The 26529-nt window shown below is 40.5% G+C and overlaps 1 protein-coding gene across 6 annotated transcripts in view; it reads right to left on the reverse strand.

Moving 5' to 3' along the window:
• The window catches only part of TYRO3 (TYRO3 protein tyrosine kinase), an 84425-nt gene that overhangs the window by 23429 nt on the left and 34467 nt on the right, over positions 1–26529 (reverse strand). For all 6 annotated transcript variants that reach the window (XM_078391366.1, XM_020793740.3, XM_020793741.3 and 3 more), the window contains 7 exons: positions 23103–23189; positions 15337–15452; positions 12148–12325; positions 11633–11787; positions 8506–8650; positions 1850–1979; positions 1008–1105 (listed from right to left, as the gene is read on the reverse strand). In XM_078391366.1, the coding sequence (XP_078247492.1) occupies positions 1008–1105; positions 1850–1979; positions 8506–8650; positions 11633–11787; positions 12148–12325; positions 15337–15452; positions 23103–23189 (909 nt within the window). The remainder of the gene's footprint in view (positions 1–1007; positions 1106–1849; positions 1980–8505; positions 8651–11632; positions 11788–12147; positions 12326–15336; positions 15453–23102; positions 23190–26529) is intronic.

Genomic DNA, 26529 nt, shown 5'->3' on the forward strand with positions numbered 1-26529 from the left:
TGAACTCAAGACATTAGTGAAACTAATCAAAGGTCTGTATAAATAAGGAGATATTTAAGGCTTGCTCAATAAGGAATTTTATAAAGTGGGCACCATTATTGAGAGGGCTGTGCTCCTTAAAGGCCATTTCCAAATGAGAAAAGAAAAAAAAAACTCAAAGTAGGGCAAATCCCAATTATATAAGATGTGGGATAACATCATTACATCATATCATTACACACAATATGTAATGGAAAACAAACCAGTGCTGTAACTTTACAAATTTGCCTTATGCATACTTATCTTGGAATTGCCTCACTGAAATTAATGGACTATGAAGTCTGAGCCTAGGTATGTTTACTTGGAAGTAGTCAGCTGAATGGAGAGCTCAGGGATTTGGGCATCTGGCTATGGACCCAGAGATCAGGACTTTGATTCCTTATTATGCCTCCTAGGAGAAGAGCCAGCCTGTGTAGGATCGGGCAAGTGGCACAGACCCAGAAAGCCCCCAGAAGGTGGGTGGCACTGGTAGTTTAAAAATAAAGAACATCAGAGAGGGAGAGCAAGGGCCTTGGCATCAGCCGAGCCACGGTGGGCACCTAGATAAGGCCCATGTCACCTAGATACTCCCTTCTCTCCATGGTGAGATGTACTGTAATTCTGTTTTCAGTTATAAAATCATTTTCAATTATAAAATGCATTATACATATCAAGTAGCATATGTAATTTTAGGAAAATCACTGCCCTCCTTTGCCCTCTTTTTTTGGGGATACATGAGTGTTTATTTGAAAGTTACATCTGAAGTGCCAGTTCTGCACGGTTCTTCTGTAAACATATGCCCATGAAATAATTGGGCTCTTTATTTTGTGTGTGTGTGTTAGAAATGTGCTGAAGACTCAGAGGAATGAGGGAAAGGTAACAGCATTAATAGTAATAGAGGATAGAATAGCATTTTGCGCCGAGAGATGTGGAAATTTGTTTGAGGAATGGGATCTGTAAGCAAGAGTAATTTAGAACATTTTACCTACATGTTGCCTCAATAAGTTCCGGCACTTCTCTGTTGAAAGATCTCACTGCTCTGAAATGGACAATTGGATCCCCTCCCACCATGCTGCCAAAGGCATGCCTAGAGGGTAAGAAAAAAAAAAGAAACAAAAAAAATCACATTTAACAATACATGTGTGACTGCTACAGAGGTATAATGTTGATCACTTATGTACACTTATCACAGATGGTAGCTTACAAAAGAGCCACCTTAAATTGCTATTTCTTCTCTGGGCTGCTACTGAAAGGTCTAATATCACCAGGGCAGGCCTTCCTGTCTCATACCTCACCCCCAGCAAGAGAAACAATGGAGATTGCAGTAACGAAACAGTACCCTAGTAGTTTTATTTATTTATTTATTTAATTTATATGCCGCCCACTCTCCCCAGAGTGTTTGAGAGCAAAAACAGAGTTGCTCAACTGCACAAATTGCAGCTTTTCCTTCATCATGACTCCAAAATAGCTCACCCTCCTCCTACTGTTCTTCCCTCCCCCTACCTAAATCTCTGTAACAGAAAGCTGTTGTATAAGCAGGCCTGTACAAGCTACACTGTCCCAGATAAACGTTGTTACCGCCGTGACAACCTGATAGTTGAAGCACGGCTTCTTAAAATGTTCAGTCTTCTGTGTTCCACATACCGCCCACCTCCAGTTCCTTTATCTTGTAAAAAAGAAATCGCAAGATTTATCCTGTAAAATCATAAGATTCCTTCATCCTTGGATCATTACATAATGACTAGCAGCTCTGTCATTCAATGAGGTGATATTAAGGCAGTTGTGCAAGAGATCCAGAGATAACAATAAATTCTAGCAACAAAGATTTTACCCAAAACGAGTTTCTTTCCTTCTTTTCCGTAGGAGGATTAATGCCAAGGCAACTGCTGTGACCAGTGCAGTCAGAATTCCTAAAACCACAGGAACCCAGGATGTCCCATAAGGGGGTTGTCTCTGTCCTTCTGTGTAAAAGAGAAAAATCAAGAGAACACATTTAGTAACATTCACCCAGAACAGTCAGCCTTGTAATAAGCATTTTCCACTCTGGCAGAAGGAGGAACCCCTGTGGTCAGTTTCCAAATGAATCTGAAAAGATGCAAAACAGGCTAACCCATTATTGGTGTGATTCCGGCATCTGAGTGTAAGCCACCAGCTAAATATTACTTAATACCAATTCCAGAAACTGGTGGAGAACATTTTCTAAAGAAAGGGAACCCATTGTTAAGGTTGTGGAGCTGAGTTTATCCTGTCCTTGAGCTTCCTTCACTAAGTGAATAAGATAGCTACTAAATTGCTTTTGCTGGAGTAGCAAAATGTTGTACAAGAATGGTGGATTTACATTCATGTAGTGGAAGGCAGACTTCAGTCTTAATGGTTCCTCCTAATCTCTCTTAAGGTCTACCAATTCAATCAGATGCGAAGTGGTAGTCTGTTGTAGAAAAAGTTAGGGAAGGATATTAGCCCCCTTGGAACTCACGATCAGTATCTCCCAGTGCATGTTTACTCCAATAATTCATTTTCTAAGATGGAGTTCATGGTAGTTTCATGCACAAAGACTCACGCTTGGTTTTTCAAGAAGGCTTTCTTCCTTCTTAGGAAGAAAACTTTTAAAAGTTTGTTCTTATTCTCAGAAGCTCTTGCACCTTACTGTCGTTCATCCTAAAATTTACATTTTGATGTAACTTCTACTCATTCTACTGTAGTTCTAAACAGAAGGCAGCAGCTCAAGACATGAGTCACTTGGAAGCCGTAGGAAGGCACACAAGTCCAGAGAAGAAGCAGCACACAAGAAGGGATGCCAGTGATGGGCACTTGTTATAAACACATTCCCATTTGCATTCCCAAGATATTAGTATTGAAAGGTATTTTGCTTTGGCTAATACACATAACATATAGCCATCATATGTAGCAGCTACTGATGATGGTAAAGTCCTCTTTTGTATAACCATCCAAATGGGATACCGTCACATCATGTGAGAGCAAACTTCAGTTTAACTGTCTGTTCCACAAAGAAGTACATAATTCTATCTGTGCCGACTCTCCCACCTATCAAACTTGCTCTCAGTCAACCTCCCCAAAATAAACTTTATTAGCCTTTAGAAATGGTCCCTATTGGAAAAACAAGGAGCTCTACAGTGCTAATCATACAGTTCATTCAGGGCACAGCCGGTTCCCTATCAAAATGTGCTTGTGTCAGCATAATCTGTTAATTGCAAAACTGGATGGGAATATTTAGAAACTTCCCTCCCCATCTGTTTATGTACAGTATGCATGGCACAGAGCCCACAATATTGTGTGGACATGTCGGACTGCTATTAATATTATCAAGCATTATTTGTTTTTTCCATTATTATCCTAAACTTATCATCAGAGGCCTCCTGAACAAGAACATAAGGGAAGAAGAAAATCTTCATCTTGAAGTCCACCTCCTTTTGCTTACTTCTGAGCACGCAAACTTAGATTAAAACCTACAACAATCTTAGACCTTGAGACAACAGGGGGAAAGTGATTCTTGAAGTCAATTCACGTTACTCACTAATATGCAACTGCCCACTTACTATATTAGACACAATTATCCATCTAGCCTGCTGTGTTGCTCCATGTCCAAAATAGAAAAATGATTGCGTTCTTAATCCTACTAGGCATCCTTCAGTCTCGAAAGACTATGGTAACATGCTCTGAATGGAGGACTTGGAACAGCGTCTAGTGTGGCTGAGGAGGCCTATTCAAGAGTGACAATCCCTTCTACACTGAAGACAAATACAATCTGTCCCCTGCCCAGCTCCCTGATTTTGCTGCTTTCAGCCATTTTTGCAAGAGACATTTGATTCACGTTTATATTTTGTATACTTACAGATTGATATGTAGATTTTTTTTAAAAAAAAGTAAAATCAGTATTTAAACTGGCAGCTTCTAGTGAAAGCTTGTTGAACATTATACTAGAAGAGATCAGTTACTATGGATGAAACATTTAAAAGTACAGTAAAACAAGAAAACACCAAAAAAGGATCTTTTAATATATTTTGGGGTTCTTTCACTGATTCCCAAAAGAGAGCCTTTTAAACTCATACAGTCCATATTAATGAAAAGGGAAATTTTTCAAACCATAGTGATGTGAGGGCTGCTGTCAGGAGCAAATCAGAAAATCCAGGAGAGGAAAGTAAGAATGCTGGATCAGTAAAGGGGCCTGAATCGGAGTTTGGAACCCACTGAAGAGGAGTGAATGCTCCTTCTCTGCACCTACAGACGGCAGGTTGGGGAGAGCCCTTCTGTCTGAAGCAGAGCAGGGCAGGCAATGTGAACAGGAGAAAGATGGAGAAGAGGCTGAAGGGAAGAAGGAAAAGAAAGCCATGGTGGTGGTGCAGGGCAACAGTGGGTACCAAACAAGTGTCTATTTTTAAAGAGGCTGAGCTGCTGCTCTTGGGAGCAGCATAGGTACTGGGGTGGCAAGCCAAGGTTGCAGCTGCTTCCTTCTCATTTCCTTGCTACTAGCTCATGGGAAGTGGGGCCACCACTGTGTAGTTCAACCTGCAGTGAGGGTGGTGGCAGCAGGAGGAGAAAAGGCCGCTTCTGACTGAGCCTTTGGGGAATGTTCCAATGGTGGCGAGTGCCGAGCTTTAAGGACCAGTGCAGGGATAGATACCAGAAGATACCAACAGTCTGAAACCTTAGGATAGGTGTAAGTTGCAAATAGGGTAAAACCCCGCCATTCCATTCTGTAGTAAATGGAAGAACCGGTGCACAAAACACCTGAAAACAAAAGAGGCACCCCATGCAAGAACTCAACAGAACAGAAACGGAAGTCTTTAAAGGGATAGCATACACGTCCGTGTAATTCACTATCATCAGTTCAGAAACAATCTGATAAAATGAACTTAATACAAACTCTAATAATTTTGCATGTTTTAAACAAAACAACCGGCATCTTTCAACCAATTGTGCTCTCACATGAGGCATTATAGTGGTCCTTATGCAACATTACAGAACTTGAAAAAGTTACTTTCTTGAACTTTTGTTCCCAGAGTCCTACAGGCATCAGGGCTGGATTCTGGTAGCTGTTATTCCAAAGAGTAACTCTTCCAAGCACCGCAACATTCTCCGATTATCTCTTGCAACTAGTTATATTTATGCAAATGTCCTACACATGTAGCTATTTCATCTTCTACTTTTTGCATTCCCAACTCCACAATCACTCTTAAAAGCTACAACTGAATGGCACATTATTGTTGAGTCACCTACTATCCTTGGGTCCTTATGGAAACCACATTGCTTTCCTTCATCACTGTCAGATCATGAGGAGTCGTGTGTAGCCTGCATAATTAAATTGTAAACCACCCAGAAAGTGCTTGAAGCAGCACATTTTGCTTTGCTTTATCTGTAGTGGGTGAGTGAGCAGAAGGGCACTTGAGGCCAAAAGAAGAACTTCTGGTGGATTATGCAAGAAATAAAACCCAAGAGAGTGTGATATCAGTGACCAACAATTATGAACGTTCCAGATCTTTTCTGTATCCTGAAAGGCCAGGACACAGTGGGATATAAACGTTCTTGCAGACTGAGCACACTCTTCTCACAAGCCTGCAAGTGATCCCCCAAAGGATATGTTTGTATAACCCCCCGCCTTACACTGAGGGATACTAACAAATTGCCCCAGATATATCACAGGCAAGTGGAATATACAAGATGTCTGTTCAGTACTAGCTACTTATTTCAAGAAAGTAAGCAATTTTTATTTTCCACCAGGCTCAGGCTTGGAACAGCAGTTAATTATTTTTACAGATGTATAGTTTTGTTCATTCAGCATTTCTGCAATGAAGCTTTATTTACAAGCATTTATAGGCTCGGCTCCATACTTTGGTAAGCATGGCCCCTGTCTGGACACAACAAGCCTTATATCAACAGGAAAAGAGGGAGGAAGAATACACGTATGTTTGTTTTTACTCAGGGCAATTGTTTTAAAAAGGATAAGTTATCTATCAATAGTGTTGTTTGTCAGAGTTTATGGAACACACTGCCATTCAAGACTTTGTTTAAACACAATAGTAATTACTCAAATGTATCAGATATAATCCAGTAGTCAGCCTGCTTAAGCCCCCCTGAAATCACTGGATTTGACAATGTGTTTAATGCTGGTCTAGATCTACAATCTCTTGTCCATATTTTGAGCTCTATCACATTTTCAATTTTGTATACAGTTTTGGAGAGCCAGTGTGGTGTATTGGACAGAGCACTGGAGTTATACTCTAAAGACCTGAGTTCAAATATCCACTTGCCATGAAAATTCACTGGGTGTGTGCAGCAATGGTAAACAATAGGGTCGCCGTAAGTCACAAACCACTTAGTGATGCATAATATAACATGTACTTTTTATTCACTATTATTTCCGCTACAAAAAGGGTCATAATTAACAATAAAGAAACAATGTATTTTAAAATCTACACTATTGCAATAATTAAAGTTTCTCTCTTATTTCAATCTTATTTTTTTCATTTAAAATCTGATCCTAAAAGAGCTAATGACCCATAACCTAGTGCTGAACACAAAGTCACCTAGAGGGGTCAAAATGACTAGATAGGTGGGGTATAACTACAATAAATAAATAAAAATAAATAAAAATAAAATAAATAAAAATAAAGTCTCACCAGTATAATAACAAGGGACTGCACAGCTTGCACAAATGTTGCCACTGCACAAGCAGTGATCTCTGTGGAAAAAAAATCACACCGTCCACTTGCCAATTAGCAATGCTTGAGCTAGCAGTGCAATCCCACATTACTATGGGGGTGGAACCTATTGCTTAATGGGAACTTAATAGGATCCTATCCTAAATATACAAAGATCTGAGAGGGGAAAAACAGTAGGTGGGGGCTGGAGAACAAACAGTAAGCAGAACATGAGAATGTGGTATAAGAGTTCCTGTGTCAACAATGTCTTGTCCCTCTTTGGGGGTGGGAGGTACAAAGCTGTGTAAGGTAACAACAAAAAACATATATGAAGGGTATAGAATTTGGAATAAAATAAAAGCATTTGCCTTCTTTTATGTATTAGAGAATTCCTACATGCAAGAAGACACTTTTGTATGGATATTTCTACATAATATATATATACAGACATTATTAAAGATAGTCATTCTCAATTCATAGATAGGAATATAATAGCTAGTTGAGTGAATAAGAATTAAGATGAAATATATCTGTAGACTGGAAACTATGCTAGTTTTTTAAAAAATACATACAGCATAACATCAGCTTGAAAAGCTATTACTGACTATGTCTATTCATCCTGTGTATATCTTCCACACATTAAATAAATAATCAACATGAAGTATTGTTATTGCAGTTTTATATATATTTAACATTAATTCTTACAGAACAATTCTCCTATACGCATTTTTTCACTGTGTATTCAAGGATCCCATTCCCACCAGTAAAACAAACAAACAAACCAGCAACAATTTATATTTGAGATTTCAAGCTAAAACATGCACTAGATTTCACTTTAACACTTGCACAGAAATAATTTCTGCATTGCATGACAATACAGTCAAAGCTTTTTTTTTACAAGAAATCATTTTGTAAAATCATAAAGACATTGTTTTTTTCTATTGCAAGCAACCTATGGACTTGAATGACCCTTATAAACAGGTGTGTGTGGATTATGTACCAAAACATTTTACATTCTATGAAAACGAAAACCAGTTTGGACATCAAGACCTTCAAAGTGTTTGAGATGCAACTAAATCATATTCAAAAGTGAAGTTAATATAAATGACTCTGTTTTCTTTCTTCATGTAATTTTGAAGGTTTTGTTTTGTTTTTGTTTTTTGCTACCTAATTCCCCTTTTTCCATGTCCTGGTAGGCGATCTGATGAAAACAGGGGCACAATGGAAATACTGAGGGAAAGGCACCAGGAGGAACAAACAAAAAAACCTTCCATGTTTCCATTTGGACAAGAACACCTCTTTTCTTTTTTAAATTTTATTTTATAACATGGCATGTACATGGATGAAATTCTAAACATAAATACCAGCAGCCAGCGAGGATGTCCTGTGAATGATGTCAACTGCAAACAACAGGTTCCCTAACAACAGGTCTGAAAAACACCCCACACTGCAGAGTCTTTCTCAGATGCAGAAAATGATGTTCAGAGTGGTCTCATTCAAGAATAATATGCAACATACCATCCCTACAGATTTTCTCTTCAGCTATAACAAATTATATTGACACACACCAATCACAAGGCTCCTTTCACTGTATTTCATTTCCCCTTGCCAGCTGCAATTCACAGCAATATAAAAGAAAAGTGACCATAGTTGGGGCTAAGAGCTTTTAGCTGAAGCACACAAGAGATGCAGCTGTGAGTGCTGAGAAGAACACAGCCAGAAAGGCACAATGGTACCCACAACTCTTACGTCATGCAGAGTCCTAACAACAGACTATTCTTTTTGAGGAAAACCACAGCGGTTAAAATTTCCCACATACACAACTCACCTATTAAATCTTCAGCTGTAACCAGTAAGGGTTCACTCCAAGGTCCACAGCCAGCTGAATTCAGTATGCACACCCTGATGAGAAGGTCTTTTAAGGGGTTCCACATAGTCAGGTTTGCTCTTGTCTCCTGCACTACCATCTCCCCCTAGAATCAGAAAACCATAGATGAATAATCAGCAGTCAAATGCCACTTGCTATTTCTGTGTACCATAAAGCAATTTCATCCACGCCAAACTAATGATCACAGTGCACATTTGTCTTCCTGTCCTTTTTGCACCATGTGAACTGGCTTGCTTCTTGAGTCATATTAATACATCTGTTTCTCAAGCATATTCTGTGCTGCACATATCTCTTACCTATCAGATATTGTGGGCTGACACACAAAGGCTGATTTGTGGACAATGCAGAGGTTGATTGTACAAGAGTCCCCAACCTTTTTCACCCCACGGACCGGCTGGGGAAGGCAAGCCCCCCCCGGGCTCATGCGCAAATGAGCACTTTCTCTCATGTGCGTGAGCACGCTCATGCGCATGTGCAAATGGCAGTGTGGCACTTGTGTGGTTGAGCATGTGCTACTGCACATGCACAAATGGTGGCATGGCACTTGTGCAGGTGCACATGTGCTCATGCGCAAACGGCAGCACAGCACTCGCAGGCTGGAGCATGCAGGCAGGTGCAAACAGGCTGTGCGGGGGTGAGTGCGTGCGGGGAGGGCAGAGGCATGTCTTCGCAGCCCGATCCAGCTCAGGCCACAGACTGGGTCGCGGACCGGGGGTTGGGGGCCTATGTTCTACAGCTTCTCCAACATGCAACTGGCCCTCCAATCGTCTCCAACTGTGTAACCTCCTAGTTTCATGATGTAACTGTTGCTTTCACTAAAGTGACCTCTTTTGCTCACAAGTTGAAAATCAAGTCTCCTATGGTTGCCTCTGCACAGAAACTTGTTATATTGCTTCATTAGTTGCCTTCTACATTTGGTGCCATGCTAAGGCATTATTTTGTGGGGGTCTGAGCCACCTGTCTCAACATATACCTCTTTGACTCTTTATAGGCACAGAATTGCTGAAATGAGAGCCACACTCTCTTTTTAAAAACATTTCATATAAATAATTTATCTTTGCCCGGAGATCCTTTACTCCTGGATTGATTTTTATTTATTTAATAAATGTAGATCCTATCTTACCAAAAAGAACTTCAAGACAGTTTAATAACAGAGTTGGAGTCAGGGGAACCCAGGGCAATATAAAGCTATAATTTTAAAAAAGAACAGTAACAGCCGAAACAGTAATAAAACATCTTAATGCAGGCAGGTTAAACGACATGTCCAACCAGTTCAATGACTTAGACATGAAAAAGCATTTCCACCTGGCACTAAATTGTCATCCACACTAGACAAGCATTGTAGAGTGGGGCCTACAACAGAGCAAGCCTGAGCTGCCTTCACAACCTGCCTCGCCTCAAAAGGCACAGGTCCAGAAAGAGAAGCCTCTCTCAACTGTCTTTCAAGAATGGCCAGGTTTATACAGGAGCAGACAGTGTCTTTCTTGCTCAAAGAGCATCCAGATTTTGCAGCCTTTTGAGTCAATGCAGGATGTACCTCCAACACTACAACAACGGCAAAATCTATCAGATTCAATATTTTATTTTAATTTATTAATGTACTTATTTATTCATCTCTCCTTCAGCCAAAAATGGTGCTCAAGGCAGGCAGCGTTGATAAAATGCAGTTCAAAAACAATTCTACCTAATGTAGGAATATAGCTTGGAGTGAATGACAGTAAAACTAAGGCTTCACTGCTAAGCCTTTCTGTGACAGAGCAAGATATACTTGAAGAGATAAATGTGGTGCCTCTAAACTCTCTGCCATCTATGTTTCGGAGTGCAAGATGTCGAAATTTTTGTTTTTAGTGAACATGCTTAAGCAGATACACACCCAGAATAGACTGTGGTAGGAGAGACTGGATGTCATACCTCCTAGTTTGATGTAAAAAACATTCATAAGAATGAAGTACAATTTGCAGCACGTGTTTCCAGCATTGCGGATCTAGAACTTTTCTTGACACTGAATTCCAATTGTTTCTTACCCTAGACGAATTTTGATCTCAGAACCATGGTAATTTGGGATACAGCCCAGGATATTGCTAAGCACATTTTGGAAAACAAATAATAGTCTTTGACAAAATAATGGTTTTGATTGATTTCAAAGCCACTGTTAGTGTTCCTCAGCTTTGTCTCAAAGGACCTAATGTTCAAATTGTTCTGATTCTGTTTTCACATGTAAAACTAAAAGTCTTTCTGCTGCTATTCCCGCCATATCTGGATGTTGTTAGATGTTTAACAGAATGCAAAAAAAGAAGTCAAATGTAATTCATACAGATTTTTCTTTCATATTATAGATGACTCGCTTTTAAAAAAAGTCCTATTCAGGTGTTAGCAAAATATGTATACTTATTACAGGTGCATGGGAACACGCCATCCCTCCCTTTCCAGTTTTGTCACTTTCCTAGATATGGAGAACAATGCCTCTGAAGAGGAGAGCCCCCACTAGCCATGACAGCCCTCCATGTAAGTTGGAATGCTAATTTTCTAGGGTGCAGTCCGACCAGAGACTACACTTCTATCCATGTTAAGTACGTCCTATTTGCTAACATTTGAGCAGGGCTTGATACAACCACAAACCAATGTGAGCCTTATATAATATGCGATATTGGAAGTAGGCTCAGAGTGAAATAAGTAATTAAAATATTTTAATTAATGATGTGTTCTTCAATTCACCAATTTATGGTGAGCCTACATTTTGGGATTTACTGCCACACGATGTGACAATAGCTACCAGCTTATTTGAATTTCTCAGAAGATTGGACAAATTTATGAGAGATAAGTTAGTCACTGACTCTGAGCAAAACAATTAAACAAATCTTGACTGGAGGAAGAAAGACTCTTCTTCAGGTACCTTTGCCTTCAGATGACCATGGATTAAGCTGTCTCTGCTCCCACAACATGTAGACATTGCAGCAAACCAGATGCCAGAGACACACAAATGATGGCAGTCCTTATTATCATGTTATGCTTGCCTAGAGATCGCGTACTGAATTACAAAAGTGCAAGACTCCTATTCCTCTCTCACCTGAGTTATGTTATCTTGACTCCATTCCAACTTGTATCCTATGGCACTGTCTATGGTGTTGTCCCTAAGCATTTCTGGAACCATTGCTTCCCATTCCAAGATCAGGCAAGAATCTCTCTGGATAATGTGTACATTTTGTGGAGTATTGTTGGGAGCTGTAACAGAAAGAAAAGTCACAATGTGTATATTTTCTTGGTAAAAACAGGGGAAAGAAAATATTCCTCAGCAACCCTCTTGTCTCCTATAGACTGTGGAAAATGTAAAACAGCAATTTCAATTTGATACCTGTATGAACAAAGAGCATTTTCTATCTGCTATAAGCAAACTATATTTTAGGACAAAAAGCAAAAAGGAGGTTTGAAATGCCTCCATGGCATATCTGTTTGCTTTTGGTCAGACACCTTGTAGAGCTGTTCTGTGATTCAGCAGAATTACTGTTTTCTGCTCTAAAACTACTTGATTCAAGAGGAAATTCTTTCAAAATTTACATGCAACACAGTCTGCTATATTCTTACCTAATCCCAAGGTCTGAAAATAGACCCAGTCTGTAAAAGGAGAGCTGCCCATTTCGTTAGTGCACTGGACCCGGACACTATAGTTGGAAGAATGTTTTAAACCTGGCAAAGTCTTAGTAAAGTACGGCACAGGGACAACTTCCACAGAGATTTCCTCCGATTCTTCTGGCTCAGCCACCTGTTGGAAAATGAAGATAACATTTTTACAAATGTCTTACAATGTTACGATTTTTTTTAATGACAATCCACTTTACTCATTCACCAAAGTCAATTGTAAAGATGTTGAACAATACCAGGCCTAGGAATATCTAAAATGTTGGGTTACATCTTTTAAAGAGACAAACACTGGTTACACTTGAACAGAATCTGCTCCTTTAACTTCAAGAAGAACCTCACCAAAAACTTCTAAATTGTTCTTAAAAGAGAAGAAAAATTGTTTCACAGCATTATTGCTTTCTATTTGATATGCATGTTACCTTTGTCCCACAATCTGCTTTCATCAAACAGGTTTTTAGGTTTGTAAAACATTACAACCTGCAAAACCTATGACTACAGACAACTGCAGTGAGTAATGAGTGAGTAAGCATATTATAGGGAACGATACCATTACTAGGCCAATTTTTTGAAAAAGCTATTGTTTGCCTCCAGCCCTGAAACAATGACAACTATTCATTCTGTAGCAGCTAGAGACATGCACAGTTGCCTGTACAGAAATATGGGTCAACAGACAATGGTTATTGTACATAATAATCAAAGCAAGAGAAACTAAAAATGTGCCAGCCCCAGGTAATGCTTTATGTATTGCAATACAGATGTCGCATAAAACTGGACTGGAAATTCCTGTTTGTCTGTGCAAGGCTGGGATAGAAAAGTCTGAAGCTTTGTGAAAAGGGCTAGTCAAACTGAATGAAATCTGAACTGAAAAGGAAAGGGAAGAAAAAAGCTGGGGAGGAGCTTGGAACTCAGACAGTTTAACATTGTATAGTGATTGGCGGACGTGCTAACTAGGAAGAATAAGCTATAGAGAGCAAGGAAGGTTCAGCGTTCCAACATACAGGAGAAAATTCATTCTGGTCTCTCAAAAGCCCCAAAAGAGCAGCAGCAGAAATGGCATATTAAAGGAAAGGAAAGCTACTGCATGCAGAACATTTGATTAATGCTACAATCTCCATTCCAATATCCTGTAACCGCCCCCTGACTAAAATTACCTCTTTTAAATTAAACTTGGCGATGGGGGAGAACCCTTCTGCTGGTGTCAGTGGGAACTCCCCCCCCCCCAAAAACTTAATTACAGCTCAGGGGTGGGATCTGATGGTTCATAACTGGAAAGAGGAAGCTTTGTCTCTCCCCCACCTCCCATGAATGGTTTTCTAATGTTGTAAGCTGCCTTGGGTCCTTTTTAAGGGAGAAAGGTAGGGTAAAAATATTTTAAGCAAACCAACAAACCTCATCACAATTGCCCTCCAGACAGCATTTAGGCATCCGTGGATTTGCATGTGTGTTTGCTAGTTATTATAATCCTTTCTTAAGGAAGGGGAACCCTCAAACACTCCAAAAAATCAACAAAATATAGTAAGAACAAGATCTTGAAATACAAATAATTACTGGGAATAATAAAAATGATCATATATCCCGTCCTGGCATGACTTCATTGGCTCCCTATTTCCATGTTCAATTCAAGGTGCCAGTTAGGACCTTGATTGATTGATTGATTGATTGATTGACTGACTGACTGACTGACTGACTGACTGACTGAATTTGTATCCTGCACCATCTGGCAACCAGGCCACTCTGGGCGGTTAACAGCAATATCAGCAACAATATTAAAACACAATAAAAAATAAATTAATATATAACCAAATAGGGTAAATTAAAACAGATGGCAATGAAGCTGGTTAAAAGGGTGTTTGAGAGGATGGCAAAAAGGAAGGTAAAAGGGAGGTTGAGATCTTAATGCTCCGGGAAAGCCTGGTGAAAGAGCCAGGTCTTCAATGCTCTTTTGAACCCATCCAGGAAGGGTGCCAGGCGGATCTCAATAAGCAGGTTGTTCCATTAACTATAAAGCCGTAAATGGTTTAGGACCTCAATACTTGTAAGAATGTCTATCCAAGAAATAAGCTACCCATTCCATCCACTCCTCTCAATCCATTATGTTAAAGGTGGCCACACCAAGGGAGATCAAAGAGGCGAGCACAAGGAATTGTTCCTTTTTTGGTGGTGGCTCTCCAGACTCTGGAATAAGTTACCAACAGAACTTTGCCAAGCATATGAGATATACTGTATTTAAAGCTGCCTTTAACAGCTAAATCTCCTGGATGCTATTAATTATTTTGTACAAATTTTAGACTTTTTAGGGTTGTTTATATTTAATATGTAATTGCTGTTTGTTCATTGCCTTTTTCTTTTTGAATGTATGATGTTGGGTTTTTTAACCTATAAACCACCCAGTTTGCATTAGAGGAGTAGTGTATTGATCGATCAATCAGTCAGTCAGTCAGTCAGTCAGTCAATCAATCAAATAAATAAATAAATAACAACCAGTAGAAAAGATTATAGAACTAAAATCGTTTCTATGGAATAGCCCAATGTATTAATGCAGGAGACAGCAAGCAAGACCAAATCTGTTTTAAAAACTCTTTTGAAGACAAAGGAGGAGGAGATCAGACAAACACACCAAGAGGAAGTATGTTCTACAGACATGGGATCTCTGATGGAAAAAGCCCTCTCCCCTGTGCCCACAAACCTTATTATTGGGGTGGTCATGTTGGCAGGACTGGAGAAGATGATGTCAGAACGCTGACAGGTAGGTAAGTGGAGACGATTTAAAAGAGATGGGCAACACATTGCCAATTGTCCCCACACAACCTATGGGCCTAAGAAGCCTCCCTTCACCTTTGTGTTCTGCAAGCACGGCCTGTACGGATGTACCAAATGAACCAGTCAATGTACATTATTGCCTTCCCAATCAGCTCAGAATCCATGAGAATTTCCAAGCTTTGTATCTGGCCATTCAGGCCAAGACCAGTTGAAATCTTCAATCCAGAGTAGCAAGTTTCTGTACACTGAACACATCCCCGGCTATGCTGATTGAACTGTAGGAGAATATTGATCCATAACACCTGGAAGGCACTTGGATGCTTGATTTGACTGATGTATTTGGAGGGTGGGGCATATAGGATAATCATATACCTGAACTGTACATGAATGAAGTGGGGAAAGGCCATCAAATCCTGGTAGCCATGTGATGCTGGCATTGTTGCTGGTGATACGAGTTACTGTCACATTGAGAGGTGGAAACGGGATAGCTGAAACAGAAGGATGGAAACTGTTTAGTATATGCAGAACACAGCAGACATTTATATACAAATATGCAGACATTACAGTCTGGGAATTTGGATAAGATCCCTGTGAGATGCTTATCAAGCTTTGGATGAACAGAGGTGATTTGCTCATGACATTATGAATTCCCATTAACATTGAGGAACATGCTCTCTTTACTCACTCTTTGGTGGCTAAACAGACGTAGAAAGCACAGAACATTTGTTACACACATTTAAAAAAACATTCTGTTGTAGCATCTGAGATGTAAGTCTGAAGTGTCTTATATTCTTTGAACAACATGCCCTTTTTCAGAGCTCTGGCGGTGCTGTCATGTCATGGTAACATCGCTCTTTTAGCGGGGAACTGATATGTTGGATTCAAACACTGGAAGAATATATGCTTTTCCATCAAACAAAAACAAGCAAACAAATCTAAATGAATCCAGAAAAGTTCATTCTAATTTTAGAGTAGAAATGTCCAAGCAGAAACATGAAGTCTGAATATTTCATACTTATTGATCAATCTTGTCATCCTTATGTTTCAGCATACTGCAATTCAGTGTGGTGCATATACATACACATGAAGTTATACCAGTGTTTAAATTAGAAGTAGGCAACCTGTGGCTAGTCACTGGTGTTGAACTGCAGTTCCTATAATCCCTCGCAGTTGCCTATACTAGTTACGACTGATGGGAATCCAGCCCAACAAAATCTGGAGGACCACATGTTGCACATCCTGCTGTTTTAGCACAAAACCAAAATACAGTGGTGCCTCGCACAACGATTGCCTCATACAACGATGAATTCACACAGCGATGGGTTTCTTTGAGGAATTTCCCCCATCGTTTAACAATGTTCTCTATGGGGGAATTTCACTTAACGATGTCCCTTTTTCGCTCCTGTAAAAGTGTCTTAAACTGTTAGAAACCTGTTTTAAATGCTTGCAATCGTTAGCCCACCTCCTGAACCATATGCAACCTTAATTTGGTGTTGTTCTGAGTTGTTGTTAATTTTTGGTGATTTTTAAAATTCTCCATTGAAAGCCTTTGAATGGTCCGTTCAAAGGCTTTCAATGGAGAAAACAAAAAATCACCAAAAATTAACGACGACTCAGAACAACACCAAATTAAGGTTGCATAGGGTTCAGGAGGTGGGCTAACGATTGCAAGCATTTAAAACAGGTTCCAAACATTGTAAGACACTTAAAAATGAGCGAAAACGGACATCAGAAAGGACTTCAAAAGCACTGGACAGTCCAATGCTTTTCAATGAGAGAGAAATTAAGGTTGCATAGGGTTCAGGAGGTGGGCTACCGATCGCAAGCATTTTAAAAATTAAGTTTGCATAGGTTTCAGGAGGTGGGCTAATGATTGCAAGCATTAATCTGTTCCAATTGGAACGGATTAACCGGTTTTCAATGCATTCCTATGGGAAATGGTGTTTCACTTAACGATGTTTTCACATAACGATTTTTTTATGGAACCAATTAACATCGTTAAGCGAGGCACCACTGTATTCTATTCCCTTCCTTCCACATTCTCAAGCTCCCTGCAAACAACTTGTTGCAGGGGAAAAAATGTGGGTTTTTTTCCAAAACAAAATGATTTTTAGGGTCACCTCTCATGGAGTGTGTAATGCAAATCCCGCCCTAAGGGACATGAGTCTTCAAAAATGGACCCCAGAGCTGGTCCAACATTAGGTGCACTTAAGTGGCTTCCTCACACTGCTCTTCTGCTGCAGAGATCAAGGGTCTCCAGGACTGGACAGACTCAAAGCGTCTGTCTCTGAGAGGTTCACGGCTGATCTCCCAGAGTACCAGACTAGCAAAGTTGTGTACTGGATAATTATATAAACATAGTAAGTAAATATATACTTAAAAATCTACACTTTCCTCTAATCCATGTGAAAATGATATCTAAACCATAGTTAAGCATTACAGGGGTCTACAGCATCTGTCCTCCTTCACGAATTGCTGCTTTGTCTTGGCGAAGGGGCTTGAGTAATTCAAAGAAGCTATGGGCTATGCGCCATGCAGGGACACTCAAGACGGACAGGTCATAGGGGAGAGTTCTGACTAAACGTGATCCACCTGGAGCAGGAACTGGCAAGCCACTCCAGTATCTTTGCCAAGAAAACTCCATGGACAGAAACAAAAGGCTAAAAGACATGACGCTGGAAGATGAGCCCCTCAGGTTGGAAGGCATCCAACATGATACTGAGGAAGAGCGGAGGACAAGTACAAGTAGCTCCAGGGCTAATGAAGTGGTTGGGCCAAAGCTGAAAGGACGCTCAGCTGCGGACGTGCATGGAAGTGAAAGGAAAGTCCTATGCTGCAATGAAAAACACTGCATAGGAACCTGGAATGTAAGATCTATGAACCTGTATAAAGAGAAATCCCCTTGCACGAGCATTTCTTCTTCATACATCAATGCTAAATGCACAGAATGAACTGTTCTAGGCACATGATGTCAGGCCTAGAAAGACTGTTCCTGTTCTTCAATGCCCTATATGCCTTTTAAAAACATGATTAGAGTGTTTGGTATTACCTCCATACTGGTGACACAACACTCCAAAATTCTGAACAGCATCTTCCTGAGGTTTCATGCAGATAATGCAAGACAAAAAAGACTTTTATGAGGCTCCTTATGCCATAGGAGCTCCTGAGATCTGCTCTCCATGGCAGATTCAGGACCCCATCTGGCTGCAATACTGTTTTTTTTAACCTGGGCAAACTTGGTGAAAAGAATCAAAGCCAGTTTCCCCCCCACACACAGATTACGGATTAAAAACAGAGAAACTGGGGAAGCTTTCTCCTGTCCTTTATTGTGTAGTCACTTTGACTTTTACCTTTTCATAGTCATACTTATTTAACTAAAGGAGAGTACTTCATAAACCTGATGTATGAAGGCAGGAGAGATTTAAAAACATGATGTCACAGCTTGAATATATCGCAAATATATCGCACAATGAAACACATGCAAATAATTCAAAGTAAAATCAAGGAAAATGTGTGAATTTATGTGAATTTATGGGGGCAGGAAAGAAGATAAGAACTGCACATGATCACCATGCCAGGACTATATGTGTATAGAGGTTTTATAATTATTTTGGTTGCTACTTTCCTACACTGAACATGGTGAATTTACACATGGAAAAAAATTACATTTTGATTTATATTTAGCCATGTTAGTTTTAGCATATCAGGCCAAAACAATCAAACGAAGAAATAAACAAACCTGCTATATTTTAATGTGAGCTTTCATGGTGTCTGAAGAAATGGACTTGTCCACAAAAGCTCACATTAAAATACAGCAGTTAGTCTTTAAGGTGCCACAACATTTTCGTCTACATTTTGATGCTATTTTAAGCACTATGCAGTTTTGTCCTTGGCTTGTTGCCTTTCCCATTGCTGTCATTTCAGGCTTGTTGCCTTTCTCTTCTACTTCTCTGGCTCATTCTCCTCTAATTTACTCCCAATCTTCTCACTCCATATGTTCTTTCCAATCCACCCCTTCACTGCTCCTGTCATCTCCTGCCCCCATTCTTGGCTCAGAACTTCCATTCATGCTGTCATTGACTCTTGAAACTATCTCCCACTCCTCACCTGGCAAGCACATGGAAATAACCATAAACAGGGAGCTTATGTCATTGGTCAAACCGAAGTCTCCAGTAGTCAGTTTCTAACACAAGTACCTACCCCACAATAGCTTTGGGCCTTCAGCCAACTAGTTTAGATAGACTTCCTAGGACAAAAATGCCTTCCAGGTTGCTTTACTGGCCTGAACACGTTTATTTATTTTATTTATTTTATTAGATTTATACCCTGCCCATCTAGACAGATAATCTACTTTGGGTGGCATTTATAGCTGACATCCCCAACCAATGGATAGATAGCAGGCTCCTACAAAGTTCTTCCTTCTGGGCTGGATCCACCAGCCTGAGAAACCCATACCAGTAACTCTGCAGCCTCAACCTCCTGCCCATCTTGCCTTGCAGTTTTAACCTTCTGTTTGATCTCCAAGTGGTTCATGACTATGCCTGCTGTATATATTTCTTCACTGAAGACAGACAACATAGCACCTGCTGCAATCCAAATGCAACAAGCCATTGCAACAGTCTGGGTCAGCAGCACAAATGACAGGCAGGTCCACAGAGGTATTCTGCGGAGGGAACTACTGCTGTTGCAAATCAGCTTGAGAATCCTGAGCAAGCGCAAATGCTGGCTCCCTCCTCCTCCAGTCTGCATCATATGTGTATGTCACAATGAAACACATGGAAATAATTCAAAGTAAAAAGAATGATCAAAGAAAAAAATGTGTGAATCCCTTTTCCCATATACTATTTTACTTAAGCTATCCTGGCCATATTCACTGATAACAAAACTCAAGAGAGTATTATTACCCAGTAACAAAATAGGGTATTATTACCAGCCCCATTCAAGATTAAGAAGAAAGCATCCTTTATATCCTAAGGTTGCTCTGAACACTGGATACATACTGGCAGCTGAGATTCTCAAGGTGCAAAATTCTGCAATTAGCAACAGTTTCTATAGAATATATCTGTGGCTGCAAACATGGGCCTTTTTAAAATAACAATAAAAAAAGGGGAACTACCCTTCAGATATATGAAAATCCAGCACAACTGAGGAACTCACACACATTGTACCTTTACGGTTTCTGGCCATAGGTAAAGGTAAAGGTTCCCTTTGACATTTTAGTCCAGTCGTGTCCAACTCTAGGGGACAGTGCTCATCCCCGTTTTCAAGCTGTAGAGCCAGTGTTTGTCCGAAGACAGTTTCCATGGTTACGTGGCCAGCGCGACTAGACAAGGAACGCCATTACCTTCCCACCATGGTGGTCCCTATTTATCTACTCGCATTTGCATGCTTTCAAACTGCTAGGTTGGCAGGAGCTGGGACAAGCGACGGGAGCTCACTCCCTCGCGTGGATTTGATCTTACGACTACCGGTCTTCCGACCTTGCAGCACAGAGGCTCCTGCAGTGTAACCTGCAGCACCACCATGTCCCTCTCTTCTGGCCACAGGCCTTTGCAAAGGCAGACTTACATAAAAACTGTTAAAACAAAAGCATGCCTCAGAGGTCAATAAACCCGTTCTGAGAATGGTGGCATAGTGTTTAATATCAAAGTCACTATATTCGATATTTATGTAACATTATGAACCTTAACAAATCAAAGCTTCAACTTCTTAGCTGCCAGAGCAAATTGTGCAACAAAGTACGTAACATACAGCTGGGTATCAGTGAGTAGTCTATTATTTCCATTGAAGTACAGTTAGGATACAGCTGAATAATGGGAGACAGAAATCTTTCTCTGGGATTTTCATAGAGAGGACAGAGTAATAAGTACAGTGGTGCCTCAACTTATGAACATCCGGATTTACGACCATTTCGAGTTGCGACCAGCTCTGGCTGCAAAATTTTGCTTCGACTTGCTACAGGAAGAAGGCAGGGGGAAAAGGCGGGGAATTCAAATTTGCTAACTGTTGGTAGGCGAAGAGGCTGCTTCTTTGTAGCTCTTTCGCCCCAATGGTTAGAGTGAGTGTGATCGGAGGAAGCTTCGGACTGCCTGGAGCTGCTTTCTGCTCCTGAGTAAGTACTTTTACTTTGTTTTGCAGGTTGGGTTTGGGTTTGGGGGGTGGTTTATGTTTCTGTGCTGTGATGCTTTTTGTGTTTTGGTGTGTTTTTTCCCCCAGCCTCATCGCGTTCAGTCTGGCTGGGGAGGTTGTGCTTTTTCCCCCAGCCCCATGGCGTTCCGCTGGGGCTGGCTGTCTTTTGTGTTTTTGTTTTGGTGTGTTTGTTTTTCGGCCCCAGCGCGTTCCTATGGGGCTTGCAGTGTTTTATTTTTATGTTATTATTATTTTTTTCTGGCCTGAACAAATTAATGGGGTTTCAATGTATCCCTATGGGAAATGGTGCTTCAACTTACAACCATTTCGAGTTACGCCCATCTACTGGAACAGATTTAGGTTGTAAATTGAGGCACCACTGTAGTGAGTTAGGTCCTCAATCTGACTGCAGCCATAGGCACATTTCCGCTCCTCCGCTGGGATTCTTTTATATCTCCTTTCAAGATATGCTGTAGTCATCTGCCCAAATCTGTTCTGTGAACGCTCTGCAGATCTGAGGAAAAATCAATGACTCAAGGTAACTCGGTTTTGTGTGATTCGACTGAAGATGAGGGTATCAGGTGGAAAAACGGGACCAGACAATAACAGCCCTGTCCTGACTGGTGTCAAAGTCGAGAATCCAGTTTCTAAGGTCCCAGGGGCCTAGACTGAGGAATTTTCCCAGTGGGAGGTTATAGGATTTTAGTTTTTGATAGCACTATTGGGCCCATCCACCAAACTGTAGTTGTTCTAGCCAGCAGCACTTTGTCAAGGAGAGGTCCACTAGGTTGTTCAGTCTGTGCCAGTATCTAAAGTAGGCCAGGTCAGTTTTAACGGCAATTGAGGGAAGCCCTAACTCAGCTCTGAGATGGGCTGAAGGAATTTCTGTAGGGAGCCCCAGTATCAGCCTCATGAATTAATTCTGCAAAATTTCCAATTTTGGCTTAACTGCTTCTCCACATAATTCTCCCCCATAAAGAGCTGAGCAGAGCAACAAGATTGACAAAATGGATTGGCACTGATGAAGCCACAACTCTCCTGCAACATCTTTGGAGGGAATATAAAGCCTTCCTTAGAGGGAAAAGAAGGCTTATTACATTGATAATTGGAAATTTCTGGGACAGGCTGCCATCAATGAGCCCAAATTCTGGAAACAGATAGAAAGAGGCCTCTCACAGAAACCCTTTGAGATTGTCAACTGAGGAACTCATCATTATTTTGCAATGCAGTCATTGTACTTTGCTAAAAAACAAACAAACAACTCAATCAAAATTCATCTCCAGATATTTCCTAAACAGAAGAAAAGGTGTGAATTTTTCCTGGCTAGCAATTGCTTCTGTTTCTTGAAAGCAAGGAAACAATATGACAGCAGCAATTGTGGAAGGAACCAAAATTATTAAAAGGGTTAAAAATCACATGCTTGAAATGAGAGTGTTGGTGCTGCAAAGCGAAGGAATCCACACAATCATAATATTATATACCGAACAGGCTTGCTTCCAGTGGTGATTGGCTTCCTCTTGATTTTAGCAACTACTGAAATGTCAGTGTATTAAAGCAAAAGGTCTGGGTAAGACTTTCTTGGCTGCAAAACTACCATTCTGTGCCTGCCAAAAAAAAGATTTGCCCATTTACCTACTGCAGGTTACACTGTGGCCCACCTTCTTTCCAAATAAAGTTCAAACTTTTCAAGGAAAATCTGTTATCTTGTGTCACATTCCCTTCTTGGACTACTTGCGAATTGTTTTTGATCACAAATGTCACTGCAGGGGAATGGGCTTGCATACCAAACAGTGAGCACAGTAGATTATTTCATCTGCTGAGAGCATGGAGCAGGCACTGTTGGAAAACAGCTCAGAAGTTGGGGGGGTGGGGGTGGGACAAAGAAAAACAGAAGCTATTTTAATTCAGCTCTTCCTGTTTTCCCCGTGTGCCTCCCACCCAGTCCATGTGCCACTCTCCTTCCTCCATGCGCTTCCTTCTCTGAAAAGGAAGGGAAAACTCTGTCTTACCTTTAATTTGCACAGTGGCTGTCCGAGATGAAGACAGTCCTCTGATATTATGGGCTTCACAGGAGAAAACTGTGCTTTGATTAATACCTGGGGATGAGCCAAAAAAAAGAAAAGGAGGAAAAGGATTTTTATTTTTATTTTTAAGGAAAAGAAAGCAGCACAAAAACCCTGCAGCATAATCTCCTAGTTCCACTTCAAGAATTTCAATTATGTTTCAACACCGAGCTCAGACTCTATAGTGTATATGCAACTTTGGGGGCTGAACTGGAAACAGATCAAAATCAGGCGGACGTGAGTGTAATTAACATGTCAATAGGTTTTCTTTTTATAAAAACGGAAGAATGTAGCATAGAGGAGTTTGTGGCAAGGCTCATTCTAGACAATATGAGAGGGGAGGCAAGCAGAGAAGGGGCTTTGTGATATAAGAAGCCAAAGTGTTCAGCTCTTAGCTCTTTCATTGTTGTGCTCTCCCAGCTGTCCTTGGTGGACTGCCCCTATTGTTTACTGCGCTCAAGTCAAGGCTTGTGTACAATCCATTAGTATTACGTTTCCACAATGCTTGCAAAAATGGGGTTCCAGGATCTCTAGCTGCTTGTGAAATATACCCATGACCTTCCCAAAGCCACAGGCTTCACTGAATGCAAAAGCAACAATAAATGAAAAGCTGATATTCTTTAACTGAGCTTTAACAGAATTATTTGTTCTCAATTTTTCATATCTTGTCCCACTATTTGTCTGTCAAAGAATTCGATTTCCACCATAATACAGTGGACCCTTGACTTACAGACGGCTCGACTTACAGACTTTTTGAGTTACAGACTTCTCTGGCCGCAAAATTTAGGTTTGACTTGCAGCCGGAGAATCGACCTACAGACCAGGAAAAAACCAAAATGGAATAAAAATGGAACAAAAACAGCCGGTTACAGGATTAATCAGTTTTCAATGCATTGTAGGTCAATGGAAACTCGACCTACAGACTTTTCGACCTGCAGCCACCATTCTAATACAGATTAATTCTGTAAGTAGAGGGTCCACTGTATACAGTATAAAATAAAACTTCCCTTCTGCATGAAGAACATTTATATATCTACAGACACTGTTATTATATTTATCATTTATGGCAAGCTAGTAGGTAGCAGGGAGGATAAGGCATTAGGAAAAACAATGAACAGCCAGAGTTACCACTAATTTCATTGAAGATCAGAGATAGCAGGTAAGAGATGGTACACAATACTTGCAGGAAGATATGGAGATTAAGAAAAAAGGAACTCCTTGTAAAAGTTATCAAAACCATGTGTCCCACCTAGACAGCTGTGTCCCATCAGCTGTATGCATGCCACTCACTGAGAACCACCGATTTAAAATGTGTGGTCACACAATCGGATCTCAAGAGTACTGTACCAAGCCTCAGTAGTAACGAATCATCTATATGCATTTCCAGACAAAAATGGAATGACTGGGTGTGAAGTAACTGTCGAGGAAAATGAGAAAAAAAACAGAGTGAGCCATCCCCTCAACTAGAGACACCCAAGCAGAAGAGTGCTATGGGAACAAGGGGGGTAATAGAGAACGAAGAACTGAATGTGGAGAAAGAGAAAGGAAGGGAATCAAAGGAGAAAGGGGAACAGATTGAGATACTGTATGCCTGGTGGAAGAGGGGGAGAGAGGAGGAGGGGAGGAGCTAATTTTGTCTGTGTGAGAAGAGGATACAGTGGTACCTCGACTTGAGAACGTCCCTACATAAAAACAATTCGAATTAAGAACGGCTCCATTCGCAAAAAGTTGCTTCGACTTGAGAACGGAGCCTCAACTTAAGAACCAAAAAAGGGGCAAAAAACCTTTCCTGCCCTTTTTTTGACCTAAGTTCACCTTACATCAAAAGAAAAAAAAATAAAAATAAAAATTCGCCCCCTAGTGTTAGATACAGATTAACTGGCTTTGCATGAGTTCCTATGGGAACGAATACTTCGACTTAAGAACAGCGCCTCAACTTAAGAACGAAAAACAGCAGATACGGATTAAATGGTTTTCAATGCATTCCTATGGGAAATGGTGCTTCGACTTAAGAACGTTTCGACTTAAGAATGCAGTCCCAATATGGATTTAGTTCTTAAGTTGAGGTACCACTGTATATGGGAACCAAGTGGGAGGAGACAGTTCAGTGTACAGATGACATGGGAAAGGAAGAAGAAGGAAAAAGAGATAGGAGGGAAGAAAGAATTTGAGTATGATAGAACGAAGGGGTAGTTGGAAGACTTCCCGAGCCTAAAGATGGGAGGATTGTTCCCTGCTCCGGATGAGTCTACAGGGAAAGGGACATGGGCACATTCCTTAAAATGGACAGTCATGGTTTATCCATGGGGACAAGGTCACTTGAAGAAGGTGATCTGGCCGGACTCTTCCTTCAATCATCCACCACAGGAGGGAGATTGGGCCAGACACCCTTGCTGTGGAACAATTTGTATGGTTCGGAGTACTCCGAAGAGGAAACCCACTGATCAAGAGTATTTCAGGCCAGCCCCTCAATGAATCCTGTCAGTTTTGGGACAGAGTTGTCGTCACCACAATATGGACAGTTACCTGAAATTGGTTGTTTTGAACTTGTAGAAGTTCACCTAGTGCTAAATTGAATAAAACTGTTGACGTTCAAAAAGAGACTCAGTTGTCATTTCCCGCCAAAAAGCAGGAACTGCTTCAGATCTTTAACGAACCCAATCACACTAGGCTATTTCAAGGGCAAACTAATAGTGTTTGAACAATTACTGTTTTTTATTTAAGCTTTGCAAAATGGTTGATATATGTATGTGTCCCGGATAGACAGTACTGTATACCTTTCAGACCTAGTTCGTAGGTTCAAGAAATCAAAGCAGGAAAATTAAAACCTACCAACAACACAATTTTTCCTCAATTCATATTTTATCAATACTAAAAGCTATGGGTGGAGATAGGATCCATTTTTTTTCAATGCTAGTGGTCATTTTAGGAGGGAAGGGAAGAATTCAAGAATCTTTAGGTTTTTCTAAAATTATTTTTAAAATCATTACTTCCTTTGGGTGAATCTTATTATTATGAAAAACTTTTAAAAATCTGTTGCTTCAACATATATTACCTAATCTCTGTTTCAGCTGGTCAGAATCCAAGAGTCACATTTGAGTGACAATAAAATGACAATGAAGGACACTGAAGGACACACATACCATTACAGATAAGACAAACAGGGTCAGCTCCTGCAATAAAGTCCACAAGGATCCTAGCACCTCACTTAGTCCAGATCCTCAGACCAGAGGACTCTACAAAAAGAGCCAAACAAAAGCAGAAGACTACAGTGGGACTTCCAGCCAGCCTTGAATATGTGTTTGGATGCCTTCTTCCAAACAAAGCACTGGCAACAAGTGACCAACACAGGAGGCTCTTGACACATGGACAT

The sequence above is a fragment of the Pogona vitticeps genome, chromosome 1, assembly GCF_051106095.1.
Source record: "Pogona vitticeps strain Pit_001003342236 chromosome 1, PviZW2.1, whole genome shotgun sequence".
Classification (NCBI taxonomy): domain Eukaryota; kingdom Metazoa; phylum Chordata; class Lepidosauria; order Squamata; family Agamidae; genus Pogona; species Pogona vitticeps.